Below are 18,362 nucleotides of genomic sequence, written 5' to 3' on the forward strand. Positions count from 1 at the left end.
AACAATCTGACAAAACAACAGTCAAAGAGTATTTTGTACCATGCCACCATTTAACATGAACCCCTTTCCCACCCCCCTCTCCCCTTGTACATGGTATGTCACCAAAAAATACAATAATAATAGTTCCTACAATGCAATCAGAGAAGGAACGATTGAGGAACTATGGGATCTGTATTTTCTATCTTTGAACTTTGCATATAATTTTGTTGATGGCTTGACTAGCATATTTTTGTACCTGACTCACCTTCAATGAAAATGAATGTTAAAAAAAAAATGAATAAGCAATACTGGCCAGTTTGGCGACCCTCCGAGTGGAGCTCTGTGTTGCCATGTAGAAGACTGGATTCAGACCTTGACTAACGTTCCCCAAATGTTATCTCCCCTATCCCCTCTGCCTCCATCTGTAGTGCCGGGGAAATCTACATAAAGAAATTAGAAATGATCAGATTGCGTTAGATTTTTATGTATTTATTTATTTTTAATTTTTATATACCGATGTTCCTGTATAGGATACATATCGCACCGGTTTACATGAAAACTGAACTGTCGCCTTGGGGCGAGTACATGGAACATGTAATACCAGATAAAATAATAGTAAAGTCTAAACAAAAATATCATATTTTTACACAGAAACTACACACTACCTGCAGAATACTTCACCTCTCTCACAAACAGCACAGTCAGACCCTTACCAAATACAGAATAAGTGACTACAAATTAGAAATAGAAATATGCAGGCATCAACTGAAAAGGAAATCTCAAGAAGCCAGGCCTCATGCAGTGAGTGCAACACTAGAAAAATACTCTGACTCTTTGCTTCTGGGAGCAGCAGGTATGGGGGAGAGAGTTACAGAGTGCCCACAGTGCCACTCCCCATTTGCTAAATAGTGGAACAGAGAGAACAAGCAAAAACCGAGCAGGGACACTTTGCTATTAAAGCAGTTCTAAAACATTGGCATCCAGTATTCAATCCTAAATCACAATCTGGTTTAATCAGTCTCTTCTCCACTTTCACCTTCTGGATTTTTTCCTGGGTCTCCTTTCCCGACACCTATGCTCTCTTTTATATCGCTTCTTGCTGTCTTTCCCCCCCTCTAACACTAACTCTTCACTTTTCTCCTTCCTCTGTGTCCCTCACAGTCTCACACATCTCACTATTCTAACTACCTGTGTTTTATTCCTCCATCTCTCCCTTCTCATCTCCCAATCGCACTCATTTCCCCTCCCAACCTTCCATCTTCCCTGTTTGTAACCCCATCCTTCCAAAATGACTATCCCATTGCTCCCTCTCTCCCCTCCAGCTAATGCCCTCGGTCCCTTCCTTCCAGTCCTCACGTACTTCCTGCCAGAGCCCCTTCTCTCCACCCATTCCGTAGTACTCTCCCTCCCAGTGCCCCCCTTTCCAGTGATCTGATCCTTTATTTATTTATTTAGAAATCTTGTATTCCACATCTTCCAAGAAAAGCGCCATACAGTGTGGATATCAAATTTACAATTATAAATTGCACATAAAACAAACAAAACATAGAAATCATGTTCAAAGAAAATAAACATAACCAGTAAAACAATAAGAACAATCCCCCAAATGCATCTGTGACAAAACAGTCGCAACCTGCCTCCTGAACGCCTTCATATCTCGCTCAGCCCTTGCATGCCCTGGCCAACACATTCCACAAGGTTAGGACACGTCTCTACTCCTCCCCCACCCTCCAAAACAAATTTCTGCATCCCAGGGCATCCCTCTCACTCACCACCCAGTGCTCCATCTTCATCTCTCCATCTCTCACCTCCCCTCTACCCCGCTTTCATTCCCAGTATTGATATCTGTAATCGCCCAGCTCACCTATACTTGTCTCTCACCCGATCCCCCATCCTCACTTCCTCTTCCCCCAAGCCTCTCTAGCACAGGCAGCATCTCCTTTGAGACCTGAGCCTGCAGCAGTGGCAGCCTCGGTTAAGCCCAGTGCTTCTCCCAAATCTGATCCTCTGGTTCAATCCATGCAGAAGTAAAAAGAAAAATAAAACTGGCTTAAGGTGGCAGGCAGACCCCATCCTATCAGAAGTGCACTCACAGGACAACTTGTAGTATTGCACGCTGGGATGGGGAGAGGAGATGGTATGGAGGATTGTGCTGGTGGAGGAATCAGAAGCTAGTGCTGTTATTGTGCACATTAGGGAGTTTTCTACAGAGCACTAGGGTCAAAAACCACTGCTCTGAGGGCTATGCGGGGAAGCAGAGGCTGTGTGCAGCTTACAGGGAACACTGCCCTCAACTCGGGCTCTTGCTTCTCTGAATCTTTTGCACCAGACAGGAGACCTGGGTGCATTTCCCAGCTCACAAACAAGGTAATAATTATGGAGAAAATGTACTTGCCATTAGATAGACTTCACAAGAGGAACTTCAGCCTTGGCTAGGATTACTGTGATGTGACTTACTTCTTTTGACATCTTTGATGTTTTCAGTCAACAGGAGACACACCAACAACTCCAAAACACCCAAAGGACAGCAAAGAGTTCTTTGCACTGACCCCAGTATCTGTGCAGCTTACCCCTCTACCGCTCGACGCTGTGACTTCCGAACCCCTGCTGAGGCTCAGTGATCTGCACTTCAAACCCAAACTAGTATCCTCCTGTTCTTCCACAGCTTCTGTGTCCTTGCCAGCAGCAGCAGCCCCCCGAGTGCAAGGTGCTTGTGGCATGGCATACCTTGCATGTGGTAAGTGCCCTTCTGTCTCCGCTCTAGTCAGTGCATGCTGAATGGATTCTTTTTATTTTTTTAGATTTATTTATGGAATGCATCAGTACAACATATTGCAGGAACCATAAAGTAATAATACATTTTTTAAATTCTGTTACATCATTTTATCATAACCAGCTGAATTCCAGCACAAGAAAACAAGATAAACAACCTGCCACACATACGTGCACACCAAGGATACTCCAGCAAGGCGGAAACGGAAGCATAAAATAATGGTACCAACTACTGTAAGAGGGAAGACGTGCAAGAAATAATCGCCAAGCAGAAAGATAATCCCTATTAAGTTGTTTGTGAAGATATTTAGCATCTATAGCCTCTGCTTCCATTCAACCATACAGGCAGTCTACACTTGAGTGGGTGGGGATACATCTGGGACACCGTCCTGGCAGTGTACAGAGAGTGTATCCTTTCCTCCAAGTTTATTTCTCCAAAAACGAGAACGGATAAGTAGGCCAGACAAGTGGGTGACATCATTGACAGCACATAGAATTTCTGGAAAACTTTAGAAAGCTTTTTCGCAGGCACGCAGGCGATTTTCCCCTCAGTTCTTTTTTTGTCCACAGCACTCGTTGGACATCCGCTGTGGGAACAGAAACAACTTTCTGCTTTCCTTGCAGGTTAGGCCCCACTTGGTTTTGGTTCTCCTTTAGCCTCATAAACATCCTAGTCAGGTTTTCAGCTTTTTCTATGTTTTTTCGTTGTTATTCATTCTGCCCAAGAAACTTTCTTGTTCATGATGAAGTACTATCAAATGACCCTGGTCGGCACCGCTCCTTTTTTTTTTTTGTAAAGATTTGGGTTTTTAAAAATGTTGCTACATCTGTTTCTCTCACAGTGGCAGAGAAGGAGAGCTAGCAGCTTCAAGCGGTGCCCATACAGCAACCAGATGTTCATCAAGGACCTTAAAAGCATTTGCGTGTGTTACTTGGCTATGGAGCATGATGTCTCTGATTGTGACATCTGCTCAAAAATGTGATCCAGTGCCATAAAGCAACAAAGACTACATCTACTTGGCATCTTTGAAGATAAATCAAAGTTGATGCCCCTGCTTTGACATGGTTATCAAAGGACCCAGGAGATGCACTGACAGCTGGTGATCCTTTGACATTGAGGGAATGTCACAATTAGAATCCAAGAAAGACCCCGGGAGCAGAGATAACTCGTGATTCTCCCACCTGATACCTGAGAAGGATTTCTCAGCATTGCATTTGGTGTCAAAGAGTCTCGAGAGAAAGCTTTAAAGTATTGACATTTACATTCATCTGTACTTAGTATCAAGATCAGGGAGATAGCAGCTGCCAGTGTCAGCCCTCCCAGGAAGCCCTGTTCAGACATGAACTCATCCTCCCAAGAAGGGATTCAGCCACAATGGTCTTTAGAGGTCCTGGTCAGAATCACGACTACATCCCTTTGATGACCCAAGAGGATCTGTCATTTCCTGAGACTTCTGAAGTTTTGGCTTCAGCAGTCTTCAGGTAGGAGATGGACAAGATGATCCTCAGAACACTGTCTTGGCACTTTAACCAGGTTGGAGTGTTGGTGCCGATCCCTATGACATCAGCTGTGGTGCCAGTGGATCCAGTGCTTGAGACTTGTCAGTACTAACATTGGAGCCTTGGTACTGAGAGCCAACATCGATGCAATCCACATGGAGTTCCAATCGAGCCCCATTGGAGAAGGAATCTTCTCCAAATGTATGACATTGATCAGTCCTGAAACCCCACCATCGGTTACGGGTTCAGACCCTGCACACTGGTATTCTGTCCAAGGGCTCTGACCCGGGGGGGGGGGGGTAATCTCACTGAGGTTTACACTGGGGCTACCTGAGGGACTTATCTCATATAAACACTGGGATTATACCTGGGGGCTTGACAGGAGCTTATTCCCTATACAAACTTTGATTCAGTACATCACGGTTCCAGGTATTTAGGAAAGTGAGTTTATTTGAGCAATAGGAGGATAGAACAAATAAAATCAGATCATACAGAAGAAGTAATGGTAGATAATGACAATTGCTACATAGATATAAAAAGATCAACCTGTACCATCATGCCCAGAGCTTTCTCTTCTCCCTCTCTCTCTCTCCTTACATACTAAAATGCTTGTGGAAACAGTCTCTGATTTCTTATCAAATTTCAGGCACAGCTGTGTGGCCTTCATTCTCTCTTTCTCAGGCTTTCTCATCATAGACCTAGTGGAATAACTAAGTAAACAGTCTCTTGCCTGTTCGTAAACATTTCACAGTGCAAGACAGTAAACAGGAGTTCACTCAAAGGTTGGCCTGTGGCCTTCAGACTAGTCTGTGTCCGGGTGGAAACTCTGAATCCATACGGCCTGTCCTTTATATACATCCTCAACAAAAGTAATAAAAAAGCTCCAACACCATCCTTCATAGGCTGCCTTTGGAGGCAAGGTCATAGGGGCAGTTCCAGTTGTGCTATCAGAATCGGAGAAGTCTGGCTCCAAGAAGGAACTCTGTACAGGCCAGGAGCAAGTTCTCCAGAAAACCTTATTTTCCAGCTTTTGGGCAGAGATTGGCTAAGGGCATTCCATTTGATTTGGAGGTTGAAAGCAAGCCTCTAAGGCATATTTGTTAGGTTTCCTCAAATACCTCAGCTCCCCTAAGGGGCAGTGGCTGTCCAACTTCTATAGGAGGGACAGGTGTGAATGTGGAAAACTCCATTTTCAATCCTTCTGTTGGGAAGAAAGCAGACACAAAGTATTGTGTCCATAAAGCCATGAGGCTTAATAGACTGGGATTGTCAACTCCACCCTGAAGAGGACCAAGAGATTGAAGGCTCATTTTTTGGTGCTTCCAGGGAGAGAGTCCCCGACCTAGACCTTCTGGGAAGACCTTCTTTCAGAATGCTATGCTCAGTTCGCACGCAGTATCCCCATAATCAAATACATCCACTCGGTGCTGGATGGCGCAAGGCAGCTCTCCAGGTTTCTCCCTTAGGAGATGTGGGGAAGAACTGGATTGTCTACTGAATTACTGGTGAGGAGTGTAGAAAGCATCTGGTCTGATCAGCTTACAGCGCTTTTTGAAGTCCAATTTAAGCCTGCTGCTTCAATTAGAGTTCACAGGGGCTCTGCTAGACTGACTCTGGTGAAAGCCTTTGTCCCTACCAGCAGGATCACTGAATTAATGTGCATGGTATAGGGAGACATTAATTTGGGACATATTGAGGATGTTGGGCCACATGGCTTCAGCAGTTCATCACCCCAAGGCACATCCTCCGTATGAGAGAAGTACAGTGGACTTTATTGTTTTGGTGGAATCAGGCCACATGAGGATTGAATAAACTGGGTGTGTCATGAAACGGATCAGATTCTCCCTGTTTAGGTAGCTCACACATTCTAATCTGGCCAAATGCATGCCCTTACCAAATTGTACTAACAGGTGGCTGCATACACATTGCCTCTCTTAAGGGTTACTTGTTTGTTATCAGCCTTAAATTGGTTTTCAACCCTCAGACAGGCTGACTCTTAAATTAAACCTATGCTAGGGAGTTTATGAGCGTGCACAGGGCCCGTGATCATCAATTTCCTGAAACTTCAGGCAATAATGAGCACTCTAAGGGCTTTCTGAGTTTAAGTAGCCAACAAAATTGTCCTGATCCAAACAAACAAGCAAGGAGAATCAGATTCCGTCGTCCTGTGTAACTGGACCATTGCAGGAGGAGGGGGGTGGGGGGGGAGTGCTGCGTTAGGACTGTGCCAAATTTGGATGCTTTGCCCACTCCTGCTGAGGCCATCACTGAACACCCGTAAAAGATGGCCACCTAAGGGGCTGATTGAAGGGAATCAACCCCTGGGGGGAATCAAATGGGATGAATGGGGTCAAATTATACGATTATGTGGGTTTTATGAGTTTTTAAAGTGGAGGGATGTATATTTATTATATGTTATGTGCCACAGATGTCAGAAACTGTTTTGTGTGCATTACAACATTGAATTCCTGTGTATGTATTGCTCTCATTTAACTAGTGAGAGTGGAGGCCTGGGTTCACTCATGCATTATGAATATTACGTTGTATTTTTGTGGGTATTTTATGATAATGCATTATTGTGTCTTATTATTGTACACTGCTTTGGGATGTTTATTCATGGTCTTTTAATATAAAAATGAAGTAAAATGAAATATCTCATGGATGTCCCTAAGGGCCACATACTTGGCAGAAAAATAGAACACTTTAGACAGGTTCAGTTGGATTCTAGACCCCCACAAATGGTTCCTGGATTAGGACATAGAGAACTGGATATTTTCTGAGTGGAGAACATCCAAGATGGCCCTTGTTGCAACCTCTTTGAACAGGAAAGTCCAGTACTTCTCTTCTAGAAGGGGAGCAGAGAGCAGACTGATGTCAGCCACCCCCTCTCTCAGGCCTTCTGTATGCATATCCTGAGATTCCCTGCATAGTGAAGACCTTAGAAGAGATCCAGGAAGTATAATTCTCATAGCTCACTTCCTGTTCCTTTGTGGATTTATCAGGGAACCAATCCAGTTGGGGAGTTCCCAGCCAGCAGGTAGAAGGGAACCCCACCTACATACAGTTTTTAATTGTCTGATCTATACCAGGTTTGCTTTGGTTGAAGCCTTCTATCAAGCTTTTCGCTGTGTCGTGGCTCTAGCTCAGCTGATGAAAGCCCTCTTTGAATTCTTGTGGACTGAAGGACCTGATCTGAAAGGTCTTTTTTTTTTTTTTTTGTGACAGAAATAGTGAGCTCCAGGCCCTCTAGCAGGGGTAGGAAACTCTTGTTTTGGAGTGCCACACACAGGTCAGGTTTTTAGGATCTCCACAATGAATAGGCATTAGGTATATTTACATACATACAAATATATCTCAGACAAATTCATTGTGGAGATCCTGCAAACCAGACCTGTTTGTGGCATTCCAGCACTCGAGTCTCCTACCCCTGCCTTAGAGATCTATCCACCTTACATTAGATTCATCACAATAGGGTGGTGCTTCATACATATCCCAAATTTCCTGTCAATTTTCCCCAGACCACATGTTCATAGAGACAAACAAACTTGCACAGTTTGGACTGCAAGAGATCCATCGTCGTCTTCCTGGAGTGAACCAAAGCCCTTAGAAAGTCAATGCAACTTTTTAAAAGCATGAGATTGCACTGTCTCTAACTGGATAGCAGATTGTATTTCCTGTTACGCCGAAAAGGGCATGTCAGTCCTGGTAATGCTAAAGCCATAGCAGCTTGAGTAGCCCACCTGTTGAGCTCCATGGAGAAGATTAGCAAAACCACAGCCTGGAGTTCAGTTTACACATCTGCATCTCATTCCAGTTGTGATAGTGTAAGTTTGACCAGTCGGTCCTCTGGGATCTTTTTGAAGTGTAGAAGCCAGCTTCATTCCTTCATAGGGCCTCTTATATTAATTTTGGGTTGCCTTTCAAAAAAAAAAAAAACCCCCCACAAAATATAAATACCAAAATGGGTAACACTTATCAAGAAGAGGTTCTTAGCCCGTTGGTGAGGATCTGCTCACTCTTTTCATGTGGAAAAATTCCCATGTTTGTGGTTACCTTATCCTGCTTGTCCTTAGAGAAAGCAAAGTTGCTTACCAGTTCTTTGAGGACAGCAGGATAAGAAGCCACACACATGCTCTCTCTTTTCCCCTTGGTGTCCTGTAAATGACTATACAGAACAGTGGGGACCCCCATACGGCAGTGACCGTGGCTGAGTGGGGAAAGCTCTGTGTTTGTGCACTGTCGAAGACATCACCCACCTGTATATATCCTTATTCTGCTGTCCTGGAAGACCACCTAATGCAGGTAGGCTTTCCTTCTCACTCTGACTAGGGAGCCACCATGCACTGCCTCCTGCAGGTGGGCGAGAGCCTCGTGCAGAGCTGTTTCCTGATCAGGAGCTCTCTAGTAGACTCGGGAGCTGGAAACAGGTCTAAAAGAAAAACTGGAAGGAGAAAAGGTGGTGACCATACATTGCCCAGCCACTAGGCGGGGTTTCCTTTAGACTTGAGCACCAAGGCTCTCACTTCTCTGCAGCAGTTTCTGAAGTACATTTTCATACAGTTTATAATGCTTCCTATGCACAAGGAGGCAGAGTAAAACCTAGCAGCAGGAGGAGGCATGAGACAGTGGCGAGCCGAGTGGCAGAGGGAAGCAGGAGGAAATCTGTTGGCGTATAATCAGTGTTGACTTGCTTTGAAGGCTGGTGTCCATTTTGAAACAGTTCACCACCACTCACCATGCGAGAGACAGGCAAAATCTACATGGCTTGTAACCTGAGGCAGTCAGTCCCTCTGCACAAATTAAGGGCACATGGCATGAGCGATGAACACCGAGGGAACATTAACCACATCAAAGCCTGAGCCAGTGTGGATGGGCTGTCACATTTCTCTGTGTCTAGGAGTTCAGGCCTACGCTGCAGGCATTGGTAAAACAGTGATTGCCATAGCAACAAGCAGCAAGCAGCTGGAGCGGGCGCTGGAATCGGGTCCTGCAGATCCGATCTCTGCAGCATGGTCCTGACTAACAGGGAGAATGCTGCAAGGTGCATTTATCCTGCCGCTCTCTGGCTTTTTGCTTTTACATGGCTACAACGTAGGAGATAGGTGTTTTGTTTACCTGCTTTACGTCGCTGTTTGGGCATGTCTGTCTATTTGTGGGCCAAAAGGACCTTCGGGCAAACTCTGCCAAAACCTGCGTGCTCTTAATGTTCCTATGCTTTCAGGCAGGAAATGTTTGTTAACCTTTTGCTTTCCCGGGAGTGCAGTGTGTGGCTGTGGGCTTTACAACAGTAATTGTTTTCTAGTAGTCTGTGTAATGAGTGTGTGTGTGCTGAGTCTGCCTCCCAATCCCTCACCATCCTGACACCCCTGATGCTATGCAGTGGGAGCTACCATGGTAAATGTGTATTTTATTTTGGTCAGGGACAGACAGTTTTATGACCCCAGTGGGATTCTCTGTTTCAGCCAAAGACCCCACAGAGGCTGTTAACTCATGGCTCCGATTTTACACTTGATCTTAACCATAAAGGTTTAAAAGCAATTGGCAAATACTACTGAGCCTTTTTTGTAAAATGGGTTAAAAGCTACTACAGATAAATAGATTTTCCTTCATTCAGTGAGTGCCTGATGTCCTCCTTGCACTTTAGATGGCTTTGATGTAAGAGGACGTGTATGGCAAATGATGATGGGTGGCAGGTTTCTGTGGAAGGTTGCAAGTTTTTCAGGCTAGCCCTTATTTGGTGTGGATTCATACCAGGTAGCGCAAGTTCTCGGCTCATTTTGTTGCTTTTGTGACTCCTTGCACCTGTGTGTGTGCTGTAGCAGAGTCTTGGGATGAATGGGATCTCAGGCATAGCGGCACCCATGCCTCTTTAACACCGACATGTTGTTGTCCTTAATTTTCTACAGAGGAGGAAGAACTGGAGCGACCCCAGGAAACCCATGTGTTTCAGCAACAGGAATCCCGGCTTTGCCAGCAGATGAAGATGGCAGCCGTTGCCTCATCCTCGGAAGCAGCTCATTGGCAAGCAGAAAGTGTGACCGGTACAAGCTCAGGGCGTGGCTACAGCCAAGGTGAGAACCCTCATGCCTTACCAGCATTCCTAAACAGAGCTGCTCAGCACAGCTTCCTGTTCCCAGCTTAGTGCTTCCACAGCAACCTCTGTTCTCATGTGAAAGAAAGCAGATCGTGCTGGAAAATGAGGAAAGAGTAATAAATGCACAGATCCCATCCTGAGGTTCACTAAACAGAAGTCCTCTTATCTTGGTATCTAGTTGCACTTTGTGTGGTAGCAGTGGGGAGGGGAGGGGGGGAGCAATGCTTTGTATGGGGATAGTCGGGTTGCGGGTTTCATGGGCGTGCGATACTGGATTCTTAATGCTTGAAGATCTGTGCTACTCTGGTTGAGTCGTCTGTTTGTTTTACCCATAGTAAGTCCTTACCTAGCTGCATATGATCAGTGATGTCTCCTAATCCTCCTTCCCACAGATTCCAGTTCCAAGCCAGAGCCAGAATGCAGTGTACAGTGTTTGGACAATCAACAGGCCAAAATGGACAGTGCTAGGATCAAAACTCGCATTCCTCCCAACATGCCAAAGCTCTTGATACCAACAGCTGTCACCAAATTTCCCCCTGAGATCACCGTTACTCCACCAACACCCACGTTGCTGTCTCCCAAAGGCAGCATTTCAGAGGAGACCAAGCAAAAGTTAAAGGTAAGAGGCAGAAAAAGCTGTACGCCAACAGCCAGAGTAGGCGTGGAGATCGCTGAGGGATGACAATCAAGAAGGCTTTAAGGCTTCTTAATATTCCTGGCCCTGGAAGAAATTGTGCAGGAGGCTGGCTTTGGGAGACCCCACAGGCCCTGTAGTCCCAGCCTCTCCCAGCTGGTGACAAAATAGGGAAAGGTACAGGAGCGCTAGCTGTACAGGAACTCACAGCTCCTGTAGAGCAGTATTTGTCAGGTCAGTCCTGGAGTGTACCCAATGAATATGCATATTTAATGTGCATATACTGAAAACCAAACTAGCTAGGGGTTGGTCCTGGACTGGCTTGAGGATCACTGCTGTATATAATGGTGCAGGAGCATTGGTTGTGGTGGATCTCACAGCTCCTGCGGTCCCATCCTCTCCCTGCAGGAGGTGCTATGGTGAATATTACAAGAGAACTGGCTGTGGGGGAGCCCACAGCTTCCATGCTCATAGCTTCTTCCAGCGGGAGGGGCTTTAGAGAATGGTGTAGGAGCGCTGGCTGTGAGGGGTTCTCAAAGCTCTTGTAGTCCCAGCTTCTTCCAGCAGGCGGCACTCTAGGGAACGGTACAAGAGTAGTGGCTGTGAAGGGAAGCTTATAGCTTCTGCAGTTCCAGCCGTTACCCAAAAGAGGTCCTAAAGGGAATGGTTCAGATGGGCTGGCTATGGAGGAGCTCCAGGCTCCTGCAGTCCCTGCCTCTCCCTGCAGGAAGTGCTGTAGTGAATAGTGTATGAGTGTTAGGTGTGGTGTTCCTCTCAGCCTCTCCCACAGGAGACTCTGTAGGGAATGGTGCAGAGGCACTAACTATTGGAGAGCTCTCAACTCCTGCAATCCCAGCTTTTCGCAGCAGGGAGTGTTTTATTGAATAGTCAGAAGTACTGCTTGTGGAACAATGATGTAAGATCATTGGGTGCAGGAGGACTGTATGGGAGTGTTGGCTGTAGGGATGGGCTGCAGCTTGCTTTGTAAACTCAAGGTTCAGAACAGAGGTAGTCCGCGGAGTGCTCATTCTCCTTTTGTCTCTTGTTTGGGGCAGTCTGCTATCCTGTCCTCACAGTCAGCAGCAAATGTGAAGAAGGAGAACCTAAGCCAGCCAGCCCTGGAGATCCTGGAAACCTCGAGTCAGGAATCTTCGCAGGAGAGTGACACTGATGACGACGATTACATGGACATATGAGTGAACTGTGAGTGTTGTTTCTGATCCAGTGCGCACATCACTGCCAGCTGTCATCTGTTCATTGCTGGCAGTCTCCTCGTCTGTCTCACCAGGACTGCCCTTCATCCCTTCCATCACTGCCTTGTGCCGTCTTTGCATTTACTGAAGAGGAATGTTTGGTGCCAGCCGTGGGCCTGGAAAACCTGTTATAATTGGAGCAAGGACTTCATGCACTGGAGCACTTGCCGATTCAGCCAGCCATGCAGGGGGAGTGCCTGCAGAGCTTTGGCAGACTTGCATGTGCCTGGGTCCTGGGATGAGGGGCCAATGAATGGTGGAGCAGAGCATGCCCTGAAGTGGAATTGGGTGGAAAGTGGCTATCGCAGAGGCTGAGCTGGAAGTTGGCCCGGGCTGGGGAGCAGTTCATTTCAGTCCTGCTTTTCGAACGTCCGAGTTTTTTATACAGAATGTGAACATTTTCTTTTAGGGATGTTTTTTCTTTTTTGGTTTGAGGAATTTGCGCGCAGGTTATTTATATTGGGGACAAAATTCTTTTTTTTTTTTTCTACTGAATGTTAACTTTGTAAAAGGCCTGCAGACTGCCTCTGCTTGCTTGTGGCTTGCTAGGTCAGCCCACACTCCAGGGGAGCTGGGAGGACCATCACAGAGCTTGACAGAAAACCTGTTTTCTAATAAAGGTGAAACCAACTTTTGTCTTGTCATGTGAACCTCTCTTTCTATTTCACAGAGCCTGCTGTAAATTGTCACTCCCCCTGGCATTTCATAGTCCTTGGGCTGTAACACAGACAAGTTTGTTCTTTCTAGATAGAGATCACCTCCCTTCCAAAAGCATAAGAACATAAGATAGCCATGCTTTGTCAAACCAAGGGCCCATCAAGCCCAGTATCTGGTTTCCAAAAGTGGCCAAACCTGGCTAGTACCCAAACAAAAAATAGATCCCAAGCTACTAATGCCAGCAACAAGCAGTGGCTATTCCCTATTGATTAATAGCAGTTTATTGATTTCTCCTCCAGGAACTTATCCAAACCTTTTTTAAACCCAGCTACACTAACTTCCTTAACCACATTCTCTGGCAATGAATCCCAGAGCTTAATTGTGTGTTGAGTGTGAGAGAATTTTCTCTGATTTGTTTTAAATGTGCTACTCGCTAACTTCATGGAGTTCCCCCCAGTCCTTCTATTATCTGAAAGAGTAAATAACCAATTCACATTTACCCACTCAAGGCCTTTCATGACTTTGTAGATCTCTATCATATTCCCCCTCAGCCGTCTCTTCTCCAAGCTGCACAGCCCTAACTTCTTTAGTCTTTCCTCATAGGGGAGCTGTTCCATGCCCTTTATCATTTTGGTCGCCCTTCTGTGCAATTATATCTTTTTTTGAAATGCAGTGACCAGAATTGCACACAGTATTCAAGGTGCATTCTCATGATGGAGTGATACAGAGGCTTTATAACATCCACTGTTTTTTATTCACCATTCCCTTCCTAATAATTCTTAACATTCTGTTTGCTTTTTTGTCTGCCACAGTACAATGAGCGGATGATGTCAATGTATTATCTGTTATAACACTTAGATCTCTTTCCTGAGTGGTAGCTCCTAATATGGAACCTAACATCGTGTAACTACAGTATGGGTTATTTTTCCCTGTATGCATCACCTTGCACTTATCCACATTAAATTTCATCTGCCATATGGGCACCCAGTCTTCCAATCTCACAAGGTCCTCCTGCAATTTAACACAATCTGCTTATGATTTAACTACTCTGAATAATTTTGTGTCATCCAGAAATTTGATAACCTCACTCATCATCCCTTTCCAGATCATTTATAAATATATTAAAAAGCACCGGTCCAAATACAGAACCCTGAGGCACTCCACTGTTTACCCTTTTCCACTAAGAAAATTGACCATTTAATCCTACTTTCTGTTTCCTGTCTTTTAACCAGTTTGCAATCCACAAAAGGATATTGCCTCCTATCCCATGACTTTTTAGTTTTCTTAAAAGCATCTCTTGAGGGACTTTGTCACATGCCTTCTGAAAATCCAAATACACTACATCTACCGGTTCACCTTTATCCACAGGTGTAGTCACCCTTCAAAAAAATGTAGGAGATTTGTGAGGCAAGACTTCCCTTGGGTAAATCCATGCTGTGTCCCATTAAATGTTTTGTGATTTTATTCTTTATAACAGTTTCCATGATTTTTCCCGCACTGAAGTCAGGCTCACAAGTCTGTAGTTTCCCGGATCACCTCTGGAGCCCTTTTTATAGATCAGGGTACAACAATTGATTTCAATGATGGGTTACTAATTACTTATAATAGTTCTGAAATGTCATTTTTTAGTTCTTCCAGAACCCTGGGGTGTATACAATCCAGTCTAGATGAAGGGAGAACCAAAATCTTACTGCTGCTACTCGACATACACAGCGCGGTCCAGAAAACCCAAATGCAGGAAGCTGCTGCTTGAATTTATAAGATATTAATGCTGTGGTGTGAGTTACATGTGCTTTCACTGTGTCAAAAGTGCACAACTCTTATCCTAAACATGAATAATGGACTATTAAATGGAGAGGACGAGCAAGGGATTTGTTTAGAGTTGCACCTTGAATGCTCACAAACTGAGAGTAACCAAGTCAGGAGTTGCTGCCAGCTTAGTTTCAGAGGGTAGGGCAGAGAGCAGGAGTTAAAGATGAAAATGAGAATCTAGTGGGCAGTAAGCGGGAGAAAGTGGAAATTTGATTTATTTTTTAGAAAAGGCAGAAAGTGCCTTTGCTGCACATAGAGAGGCTGTAGTAGCCGGGGCTTTAGGACCTAATTCTGGGACCATTCCCCCTGGTAGGGTTGAGCAGGGAGTTGGTGGTCCTTTAGTACTTTGGAGTAATGTAATCTCTGACTGGAGATAGAGAATACTGAGAGATTGCAGGTGGCACAGTAACTTATGTACCAGTGGTACTGTAAAACTTTTCTTCTCAGTCTCCACCTACTGGTAGGGGAGAAAAACCCAATGATCTGGGGAATGATATTATAAATGCAATTTTATAATAGGAAGAATCATTTGTTTGCTCAAAGCACAAAATCTTTTTGAAGATGTAATAGCCTGATTGCAGTGCCGGACATGACCAGGACACAGCACAAAGAGTGAAGAACAAAAAGGCTTTAATAGAAACATAGAATATGACAGCAGAAAAGGATATGATAGAGGTGTTTAAAATCATGAGAGGTCTAGAACGGGTAGATGTGAATCGGTTATTTACTCTTTCGGATAATAGAAAGACTAGGGGGCACTCCATGAAGTTAGCATGGGGCACATTTAAAACTAATCGGAGAAAGTTCTTTTTCACTCAACGCACAATTAAACTCTGGAATTTGTTGCCAGAGAATGTGGTTCGTGCAGTTAGTATAGCTGTGTTTAAAAAAGGATTGGATAAGTTCTTGGAGGAGAAGTCCATTACCTGCTATTAAGTTCACTTAGAGAATAGCCACTGCCATTAGCAATGGTAACATGGAATAGACTTAGTTTTTGGGTACTTGCCAGGTTCTTATGGCCTGGATTGGCCACTGTTGGAAACAGGACGTTGGGCTTGATGGACCCTTGGTCTGACCCAAGGCATGTTCTTATGACTAAACGGTCCTTCCAGTCTGCCCAGCCACGCCATACAGATCATCTCCATCTTTAGTTTTCCATACCGTCAAAGTCAGGGCCCTTGTTGGTTGCTGTCTGAGTCCAATTCCCCGTTACCTCTTGCTGTTGAAGCTGAGAGCAGTGTTGTCGTTGCAACAAAAGTATCAGGCTTATTGGTCAAGGGGAGTAACAGCTGCATCAGCAAGTTACTTGTTTTCTCAGACCGTAAAATTCAATGTCCTTGTTGGTTGCCGTCTGAATCTAATTCCCCTTTTTCTCTTTTCCCCTGCCGTTAAAGCAGAGAGCAATAATGGAGTTGCATCAACAGTATGAAGGCTTATTGGTTTAGGGTGGTAACCGCTACACCAACAAGTTACCCCCATGCACTTTATGTATATCTGCCTGAGTGAATATATATAATAACAGTAGAGGTATATAAGCACTTATAGATATACCAGATAAAAAGAGATATATATACAAAAAAAAAAAAGTAAAGAATGCAACAGTTATTTATTCAGTAATTAGACTAAGTAATTAGTTCAGTAAATAAGCTCACTTCCCATATCAGGTCTCCTTTCTGATAAGTAGTGCAGCTTCAAGTCTATCTGCACTGGGAGTTGGCAAAAGATTGATGATTTCTCCCCTGGATTATGAGAATTTACAGTACTGGGGCACAGATCTGCTCTCTAGCTTGCTTCCATCTGTACCAACTAATTAGTATTTTAGTATTTATGAAAATGTATTATCCGCTTAACAAATAGTTTGTGGTGAATTATAAAATACATTATATGCATAATATGCATAATACTAATAGACAAAAATACAACAAGACTTAAACAATTGGGGCTGGGAACAAAGCTTTTATGCTATATAGTACACAGACATGCATGGTTCAAGTTTTTGTTTCAAGCAGTCTGTGGGAACGAGTGATATTTCCCACAGACCTGGAGACAAACTAGTCTGACTCTAGCCTTTTTAAAACAATACTCTTTATGACTTCTCACATGCACAACCATAGACTGTCTTCTCCTCAGACAGTGTACACTCTTTATTTTCAGTGTGTTGCTTTGTCTCAGCTCAGCGTTTGGACAATATTGCATACAAGAGCTGCCTTCCTCCCAGAGTCTTGGCCTGGTCTCATCCCCACCTGGATCCCAGCTCTTATTTATTTATTTATTTCAAATCTTTTATATTCCGACATATAGCAGTCTGCCTTCACTTCGGTTTATTCCCCATCTCTTATTCCCCAGTCTCTGATCATGCCCTCTGAGACCCACCTGGGTCACAGGATCCCGCCCATAGAGCATACTCTCCTTAAGGCATTTAAGGTGGACCAGGCATATAGCCGGGTCCTGCACAGGTAAACAGGAGAACACTGGGGGCGCTGCCTCACACAGTCCTAAGCTATAAATCATAGTTCCTGCTCGCAGTATTCCACTTTTTGGGGGGGCTAGCCTGTCCCTGCCCGTACACCAAAAATTCTTCACATCCACTGTCCCTAACCTAATAACAGAAGAAAAGAGCTGTTGTGAAAGGGCTTTCTCTGAAGGGACCCTCTGGGGGGGGAAGGGAGGGTGCAGTGGTTTTGATCCACCCCAAAAAGAGAATTGGTCCTGATCCGTATCTGGATTTTGGGTCAGGCAGATCTCCCAGATATCCCTCCAGAGCATCTCCCTGTGGACAAAGACTTGGAAGAAGGGGGTAGCTTGTGGTGGCTGAAGAGGATGGTCGAGATTGGTTTGTCTCTTTAAGAAAGAATTGTCCACAATGATTGCTCAAGACCTGATGGAGCTTGGAATAAAGGACAAGCAAGTGGAGTGGGAGCATGAAGGAGAGGAGCTGATTTTGGAGGGGGACAGGGGTCCCTCCAGACCCTTTCCTTTTCTTAGAACAAGAAGACTCTTGTCTTTAAGGAATGGAATGCTCCTGAAGGTGGGTAGGGCCATGGCTAAGCTCTGTCCCCTCTGGAGGATGTATTTTTCTTTCTGCCTTAAGATACTGTTCTCCCGGGACTCCTTTTAGAGCACCTGCTGTCTTCTGGACGACCTTATTGTCCCGTCTCTTCAGGCTGCTGCTGCTGCCTGTGTGAAACCCCCATTTCATCATACCAGCACATGACTAATAGATTTTAAATCTGAGGTGGACACGTATAGTCGCACCATTCTGAATTTGAACTAGCCACTCCTAACTACCGTGTCAGTTTGCATTGTCCTGGTTAATTCAGGTTCCAGTAAGACCCCTAAACTCTTAACCTGATTCTTCAACGGGAGATTAACTCTGCCAAGAAGGATCAGAGCTTCAAATGGAGTCAATGGTAAACTAACCAGAGCAGCAACTTGCATAAAATACCAGTAAAAAAAACAACTCCCATCTATTTTTCATTATTTATTATTTCTTTGTACTTGATTTCTTGATAAAATCGACAGTTAAGCAAAAACGTTTGCTCTCCAATATCCCAGATCCAAAATTATTCATTGTTTTCCATTTATAAGTTGCTGCCTCTCTCTCCAAAGGCCTGTTTAGAAAAGCAAGGCTTTGTTTCTTCCTAAAAGTAAATTGCACAGA

The 18,362-nt window shown here is 44.6% G+C and overlaps 1 protein-coding gene across 4 annotated transcripts in view; it reads left to right on the forward strand.

Annotated features, from left to right (window-relative positions):
* The window catches only part of CABIN1 (calcineurin binding protein 1), a 180,798-nt gene extending 167,924 nt beyond the window's left edge, over window positions 1–12,874 (forward strand). For all 4 annotated transcript variants that reach the window (XM_029619235.1, XM_029619238.1, XM_029619237.1 and 1 more), the window contains 4 exons: window positions 2,464–2,716; window positions 10,158–10,322; window positions 10,738–10,964; window positions 12,035–12,874. In XM_029619235.1, coding sequence (XP_029475095.1) covers window positions 2,464–2,716; window positions 10,158–10,322; window positions 10,738–10,964; window positions 12,035–12,175 — 786 coding nt within the window. In that variant the 3' untranslated portion in view covers window positions 12,176–12,874. The remainder of the gene's footprint in view (window positions 1–2,463; window positions 2,717–10,157; window positions 10,323–10,737; window positions 10,965–12,034) is intronic.
* The last annotated feature ends 5,488 nt before the right edge of the window (window positions 12,875–18,362 follow it).

This window comes from Rhinatrema bivittatum, chromosome 11, assembly GCF_901001135.1.
Source record: "Rhinatrema bivittatum chromosome 11, aRhiBiv1.1, whole genome shotgun sequence".
NCBI lineage: Eukaryota > Metazoa > Chordata > Amphibia > Gymnophiona > Rhinatrematidae > Rhinatrema > Rhinatrema bivittatum.